Here is an 8,432-nt window from a genome sequence, read left to right on the forward strand (position 1 = left end):
TGTTTATATAATGAGAAGTGAGCCCACACAATATATAGATGAATGAAAATTCTCCAAATCTGAGCTAAACCTGTGCCACTAACACATACATAGATAACTATCACATTGCAATCTCAGGAAACAATTCACAATATGCTCAGTAAGATAAAATATACAATGAGATGTATTCTTGCTAGGAGCAGGGTCAAGCCACAGGCATCACTAATGTTGGACTAACCACAGGGTCATTTCAAGAAATATGAGTGAAAACATTGATAAAATAGAAGCTAGCCTAATAAAGGCAAAATATGCAATTTAAAAAACCCCTCCCTCTATTTTTTCATTTGTGTAGTTCTCCATTTTTTTTTTCATTAGCTTTTTATGTTAAACTTGGTTTTATCATCTTCACTTTCACCTTTGTTGTTTGCTGGTTTGCATTCAATCACCCAGACATTATAGTTGACTTTCACACCTGCCCATCCCAGTGGTCTTATTTCTAGAGTCACTATGGTGTGACCCTCCTCCTAGAAAACAATGTCTCTGGTCCTTCATGATATTATCTTATACTGCCTATAGTGTTAATTTTTTCCTGAGACTACACTGACTTGTAATCATCTGATCATCCATCACAAGTGACAACTACGCATCTCTCTTTTTTGGGGGGGATAGGGGGGGTTGCATTTGTTATCTCTAAATTAATTTCCCCTGAATATAAAGAATGAAGCCTGTTTCTACAGGTGTATGTCTAAGGCCATTCTATTGTTCCAGCCCTTAGTGCAGTTTACATTCCTGGAGAAAGGCATAAATATATGTACCACAGAGGCTATGCCTCATGAAATGCAGAATATCACTTCTGAAAGATGGAGCGTTTCATGCTAAAAGTGCAATGATAGCAAGGCGCATTCAAAGCACCTTCTGCGCATGTGCATTATGTAGAATTATGTAAAGTATGACAATAAAATGCAACTTTTACATAAGTTCATTGCCAGTTTCACACCACACATCAGCATATCCCATGTAAAAGACTTCTCAAGAATGCCATTTCACTTCAAAACAACATTGTCTTGCTCAAGAGGCAAAAAACAATCCCTTTCAATACCCCTATAATTCCTTGAACAAACCACAAAGCTTGAAATTTTATGTGCTGCTGCTTTATGTAATGCTTGCAGCATATGTAGCAGCAAAAAAATCTCTTATAAACTGCAATTTTCCACAACTGTCCAATGTACCGCCCATCTCTTTAGATGCTTAACTAATGAAATTGTAATGCTGACGAATAGTATGCAGGAAGACTTATTAAAACATTGTCCAACAAATTTATTTAAGATGATGTTCTTCATCTTTACAGATTGCATATCATAAACTATAAAAAGACACCCGTACAGTCTCTGCCGGTGGGTTGTGCAGCAAGGTGGACTTTGGGTACCTGGTACAGCTTAATGATTAGGCTTAATTATACCTATATTTACCCAGTCTATTTTTTTTTATAAGGGGCAATATGAAAACTGCAAAACTGAAGGCTATTAATATCATGAGTAAGCCCAGGTCCAAAACCCTCCTAATCATCTATGTGGTCTAACATAATGAGCATCAAAAATATTCCTTTAAAACTTTGTAACTTGACTTTCCCACATTACATAACTAAAAAATGGTGTCGCTGACATTTTTAATTCAGGGAATACAGACATATTTTGTGTTTCTGATGATGCAGAAGAAGCTAACATGATTCTGGCAATAATACCAAGTGCAGCAACATTTTTTTTACATGCAATGTGGGAAAGCAAGACAAGAGTTTTCAAATCTGTCTTTCCTTGTCCAATATTCTGAACTACATTGCCCTCCTTTAAAAACTTTGTAAGTTGGCTTTTCCACATTACATAACTATAAAATGGTGTCGCTGACACTTTTAATTCAGGGAATACAGACATATTTTGTGTTTTTGATGATGCAGAAGAAGCTAACATGATTCTGGCAACAATACCAAGTGCAGCAACATTTTTTTACATGCAATGTGGGAAAGCAAGACAAGAGTTTTCAAATCTGTCTTTCCTTGTCCAATATTCTGAACTACATTGCCCTTTAAGGAAATTTAAGAAGTGGGCTCACCTATAACATTGGGGACCCTCAGTTCCGGTATATAATACTGTCCCCTAAAATTAAAATGCTAAAGCCAAGGTAATTTTAGTTGATTAGCCATTGCTGTGCTGACAATCCAGTTCCGATTTTACTGCAGATTTCATTCATTTATTCTCCCTTTCAAGGCCCATAGACATTACATAAGGGGTGGGGGAATATATATATATATATATATATAACAATTGAAAGGAAAATGAGGGGCTCGTTATTAGGAGTTCAGAGGAGCTGACAGTCTATGAGTCTAAGTCAAATGTTAGCGATTTTTTTTTTCATGTTTTGTTGTTGGTATTTGGCAAGAATTAGTCTTATGGTGATTATCGGGATAAAAAATTAAATGCAAAGCGGAAGAAAAAACAATGCGCAAAAAAACATTGGCGCCTCGTTTTTCTTTCCGCTTTACATTTAATATTTGTTATCCCGATAATCACCATGAGACTAATTTTTGTCAAATACAAACAAGAAAAAATCCTCAATGTTTGCCTTGGACTCATAGACTGTCAGCTCCTTTAAACTATATATATATATATATATATATATATATATATATATATATATATATATATATATATATATATACATATATATATACATACACACACACACACACACACTTAAATGGCAGTGGTGGAACACAGAAAATAAGCTGGGTACAAATGGAACAAAACAATATAAACAACACAAAAGAAGCAATAAAGCTGAAAGTGCTAAAATGTCATCCATGTATATCATCTGAAGTACTTCATTTTTAGTTTCATTCTTTTGTGAACACACCTAGCAACATAAGAGCATGCAAGTTGTTTGAAATTATACCCATGAGAGAACATAACCTTCCCGCTGACAACCAAGCATAAACAATTTAAATATGTTTTGAAGAAAAAAAGCATACATTGACAGCTCACTCAATAAAATGAAGTCACCATGTCCAGATCCATTACGCACTGTGAAAATCCCTCCTTTGCTAAGTTGGTCAAAAACACTGAATGGTTACAAAATCAATGTAATGCCAGGGCTATTGCTCCTCAGCATAGAAAAATATGCTCTTTGATAGACATGAAGCAACAATGAACAGGCCACAATGCCACAGCTACATCAAAAAAATACATCACATCCCACACAAATCTTGCCACAAGTAGTCGCCAGCTCTGAAGAAGGCAGGTTGATTGTTAGCAGCAAGAAAACAGCACTTCTATATCGCATTCCTCCTACTGGCAGATATGCTGCAGTAAAGGTATCATTCATAACATTAGCCTGATACTCGTAACTAGTACATTCATAACTATAGTACAAAAAATAATGGCACCACACATCCTAAAACAATGACTTTTGGCAATATTTTGACAATGAGCTTAACTCTAGAAGCTACAACTCCTGTTCCTAGATATATCTGTAACAATATCTGCCGCCTCTTTGCAGTTGAAATAACTGCTAAAATAAACTAGAATAGCAGATTTATGATCAACAACTGCTAGCACAATGAAAATACACGTTAACTTCAACGAGGGAATGTCTCAGTACCAGTGAATTGTAGTAATGAGTATAACAAAATGTCTAACAATAGAAACTACAGACAGAAAAGAATGTGTTGTTATTGGTCAAGAGGCTGAAAATTTCAGAATGGAAATAGTTGAGTAGAAACTATAGCAAATTCCCAAATCAAAAATACTGATATAAAAATTGGTCTTAGCTTGCTAACAAAAAGTAGCATGTTAGATCAAAATAGCTGTTTGGGCAAGTTATTTCATACTTAGCACATTAAAAGACAAGCGAAAAAAAAAAGGGGGGCACAAAGGAACACAAAACATATTTCAGTGCCCGTTCTGTCCTTTTGTGTTTCTTTGTCCCCATTACTTTTTTGTTTTTTGGGTTGGTCTTCTTATGTGCTAATTACAAAAAGACAGTCAGTCTCAAAGCAGAGAAGGGGTGACACATGGTTTGCTTCAGTGCTGAAGACATATAGTCACCAGCTAACCCAGACTTTTCACTTGTTGAGTGTCTTCTTAACATAGGTGATCAGCAAGTTAAATAACACTATTCACTTGCACATGCTATTCTGATTCCATGGCACGCGTTTGGGGTGCGGCCACTCCTCAGATAGATGACGGGTCGCAGAAACACAAGATAAATAATCTTTATCCTTGCATTTTACAACTTGTAAAAACGCGGTGCTGCCGCAGTCGCGCAGTGCGGTTAGAAAACGAAAAGTTTCTCCCGTAAGATAAAACTTGGAGAGGGTAGGTTTGAGACAGAGAAAACGCACGAGGGCGAGAGAGAAGGCATTTGGGGAGAAGGAAGAGAAAGCGCGTGGAGAGGAGTCCAGTGTTTCCAGATGAAGGTTGTGCGTGGCGGGAAAATTGAACCAACTCATGTAATAGCACACTCCCCGCCTGGTTATATACCACTAAGTGTTTCAGTCCTCGCACGGAATAAGCAGGACCATTTCAGTCACAGGATGGAGAAATGTCTCTATCAGCCCCCGGGTTGCCGTCTTGATCTCGACCTTTCGCACATTGCCGTCCACACTTTAGATAGCGTTCACAATGAGTCCCATGGGCCACTCGTTGCGATGAACCTGGCTGTCCCTCAGGAGCACAATGTCGCTGCCTTGAGGTTACGAGTTGGGTACTGCCACTTGCGACGACACTGTAGCGTAGCAAGGAACTCGCATCGCCAACAGCACCAAAACGAGTCAGCCAACCACTGAACTGCCGAGTTCTTTTGCATTTATGCAGGTTGCAAGAACATTTACCTGGGGCCGCACCTCCGTGTCAGAATCAGCATCAACCAGGTCAAACTTGAACTTCAGTACCCGCGAACAGTGTTCTTGATGATACAAGAACTCCGGGCCCGTCAGCCAGGTTGATCCTGCCATTTGGGCTGCAGACATAAACCTTGTTCTGAGATTCGCAGGGTTCATGTTAGAAGGAACGTAATGCCACTGTTCTGGACGTGTCGAGCTTCTGATGCGTTCCACCCTGTTACTGACATACACGTAAAACCTTCAGGTCTCATTATGTATGTAGCCTAGGGCCGCATTGCTGCCGGTATAGAAGTTTACAGCATCAAGTCCCATATCCATTTCACGATTAATGAGCTCTGCTAGCTCTACTGCCAACACTGCACCACAAAGCTCCAGCCTTGGGATGGTGTGTTCCGGATGCAGTGCTAGCTTAGCCTTTCCAATGACGAACCCGACGTAGCACGCGCCATGTGAACATATTACTCTGAGGTAAGCCACTGCAGCCACAGCCTAGTTTGATGCATCTGAGAAGATGTGCAGTTCCTTGCGCTGTGCGGTGGTGAGTGAGGTAAGGGCATAGGTACGAGGTATGGCCAGCTGCTCGAGTACTTGTAAGGAGGCTTTCCAAGTCTCCCATGTGGCTCTCTTGTTATCAGGATGTGGACAGTCCCAGTTGCATGTCTTGGCGATTAGCTCTCGGAGGAGGGACTTCCCTTGAATGGTGACAGGAGCAACAAACCCAAGTGGGTCGTACAGACTGTTCACCACTGACAAGACACCGCGCCGAGTGAATGGTTTTTCTTGGATTGGAGTCGTGAAGGTGAAGATGTCCTTCGTCAGATCCCAACAAATTCCCAGACTGCATTGGATCGGCGGTGCACCATTATACAGATCAAGATCCATCAAATCCTTAGCACGGTCTTCCTCAGGAAATGCCTCTAACACAGTTGGGCTGTTAGAGGCTATTTTGTGGAGTCTAAAGTTTGATGCTGCCAACATTTGTTGTGTGCGGCGTATCAGGCTAATGGCTTCTTTGTAGAGAGAGACTTCAAACCATCGTCGACATAGAAATCTCTCTCGACGAATTGCCTGACGTTGCTGCCAAATTCTTCCTCTCCTTCTCGTGCTGTTCTTCGAAGCCCATAGGTTGCAACTGCTGGTGAAGGGCTTTTTCAAAACACATGTACCTTCATTCGGTACTCCATTATGTCATCTTGGATGTCGTTGTTGTGGAGCCACAGAAATCTAAGATAATTCCGGTGGTCATCTTGCACAAGGAAGCAGTAGAACATGTGCTGAATGTCCACGGTTATGGCCACAGGTTCTTTCCAGAATCGGATGAGCACTCCAAGCAGGCTGTTCATCAGGTCTGGTCCAGTAAGCAGCACACTGTTCAGTGACACGCCCTTAAACTGTGCTGGAATCAAACACGACTCGAATTTCACTGGGCTTTCGCGGGTGGCAAACACCAAAGATGGGGAGGTACCAGCATACCAGCATTCTTCTCCATCTCGAAGTGGTGGGGCTTCCTCAGCATAACCGTTCTTGAACATCTTGTCCATAAGTTCGTGAATTGTTCCCTCAGTTCTGGTTTCTCCTTAAAGGTCCGTTGAAGAGAAGCGAGGCGTGTCTGGGCCAGGTTCTTGTTATTCGGAAGCCTAGGTCTTGGGGAACGGAAGGGAACAGGCACTACCCAACTGTTTGATTCATCCCGTGAGAACTCGCCATTCATTATCTTGAATAACTTCCTATCCTCCACGGAAAGGGAAGGTCTGTTGTCATCCTTCGTAGTCTGGAATAGCGTTTCGGCGATTCCATTATCATAGCTGTCGTTCTTAGCAGCGTGCTGAGCAGGTTGGAAGCAATGCATCAACTCAGGAGTGCTTGTGATCTTCTCCTTGACTAGGAAGTGATTCTGGCATGGCTCAAAAAGGGAGGGACATCCATTTTCGATGACGTTTGTCTTGAAGTTGTTGACAAGTCTGGTGTGCGGCTTCGACTTTCGCAGACATTCCCTACGATAACCCATCCCAGGTCCAGTCTCTGAGCAAATGGTGCATCAGCTGGCCTATTGCGCTGTTGTTGAACCTTGCATACTCTGAGGATGTCTCGCCCGAGGAGAAGAATTTTGGCCTCCAAGTCGAAGCAAGGAATGAATCTAGCTACAGATGTGAGATGAGGGTGATAGCAATGCCGCTTCCGGAGTAGGAATCTTGTTCCTGTTGTTAGGCATGTCGTTGCACTCAATGAGTGTTGGTAAGGGCAGCTTCAAGGAGTCGTAAATGTCTTCAATGAGAAATCTGAACGCCCTTCTTCCAACTGCTTCCGTAATTCCAGCACACGTCCTTAGAGTGCAGGCAGAAGTTTGTCCATTAAGACCGAAAATGTCGAACTCCGTTCTTGCAAGGGACCTGTTGCTCTGGTCGTCTAGGATGGCATACATTTCTGCAGTCTTGTAAGGCTGGCTCGGATGACTGACTTTAACCAAAGAGACCTTTGAGCATGACTTGTCACTGTAGCCTTGTTCGCACACTTCTGTACAATTGGACGATACTTCAAGTGAGGAATCCTAGTCTCCTCTGGCATCTGCAGTACTGTGCTCAAGGACAGAAGGCCCATGGGTGACGTTTCCTGCATGGAGTGGTGTGACATGACTATCGCTACCACAATCGGCACACTTGAGAACTATTTTCCAGTCTCTTGCAAAGTGGTCTGTAGATGCGCAGCACCTGAAGCAGATCTGAAGGCGCGACACTTCCGGAGAGGGTGAGATTTCTTGTGCAGAGGACAATGCTTGGTTGTATCCTGCAGTTTCGGCGTGTTTGGAGGTGGATGCTCAGTGCCTGCCTCCACGTCAGTCAGTTGGACTGAGATGGGCACTCTTCTCATGCCCTCATTCGTTGCCCAACTGTATGCTTTTGGAAGACTTGAAGGGGTGCTACTTGCTGAGCTCAATTTGAAGCTGGGGTCGTTTCTCATTTTCGCCTGGTCCCTGACAAAGTTGGAGAAGATCGAGAAGGGGGGAAAGGTAACCTGCTATCTTGCTGTACTTGGAGCCTTTTGTGATCCACATCTCCTGCAAATGGTGTGGCAGCTTTTCTACGATGAGATTTACCCTTCTTGCGGTGTCCAGGTAAGCTAGCCCGGTCAAGTGAGGGTCCTCTTTCGCAGCCTCAACCTCAAGAAGCAGATCTCCCAGCTCTCTCAATTTCATCATCATCAGCCTGATTATACCCACTGCAGGGCGAAGGCCTCTCCCATATTTCTCCACTTAACCCGGTTCTGTGTTAGCTGCATCCACTTGACCCCTGCGAACTTCTTAATCTCATCCGCCCACCTAACTTTCTGCCGCCCCCTGCTACGCTTTCCTTCCCTTGGAATCCAGTTTGTTACCCTCAGCGACCATCGGTTATCCTCTCTTCGCACTACATGTCCTGCCCATGTCCATTTCTTCTTAATTTCTACTAGAATGTCGGTAACTTGAGTTATTTCTCTGACCAACTCTGCACGCTTTCTATCTAGGAACTTATCTAGAATTTATGGGTGTCTTTATCAGACAATCTGGAAAAGCTTGAAATTC

The 8,432-nt window shown here is 42.4% G+C and overlaps 1 protein-coding gene across 1 annotated transcript; it reads right to left on the bottom strand.

The window, feature by feature from the left end:
- Positions 1–6,024: 6,024 nt before the first annotated feature.
- LOC146204803 (uncharacterized) lies at positions 6,025–6,414 on the bottom strand. Its single transcript, XM_084605214.1, has one exon. It carries the CDS (start codon positions 6,412–6,414, stop codon positions 6,025–6,027), a length of 390 nt encoding a protein of 129 aa, XP_084461340.1.
- Between the last annotated feature and the right edge of the window lie 2,018 nt (positions 6,415–8,432).

Source organism: Amblyomma maculatum, chromosome 1 (assembly GCF_055883805.1).
Source record: "Amblyomma maculatum isolate TAMU_Amacu chromosome 1, ASM5588380v1, whole genome shotgun sequence".
Taxonomy (NCBI): Eukaryota; Metazoa; Arthropoda; class Arachnida; order Ixodida; family Ixodidae; genus Amblyomma; species Amblyomma maculatum.

What these genes read in the sequence shown, in the direction of transcription:
- LOC146204803 (XM_084605214.1), bottom strand. Translation starts at nt 6,414, where the DNA reads ATGGACAAGATGTTCAAGAACGGTTATGCTGAGGAAGCCCCACCACTT.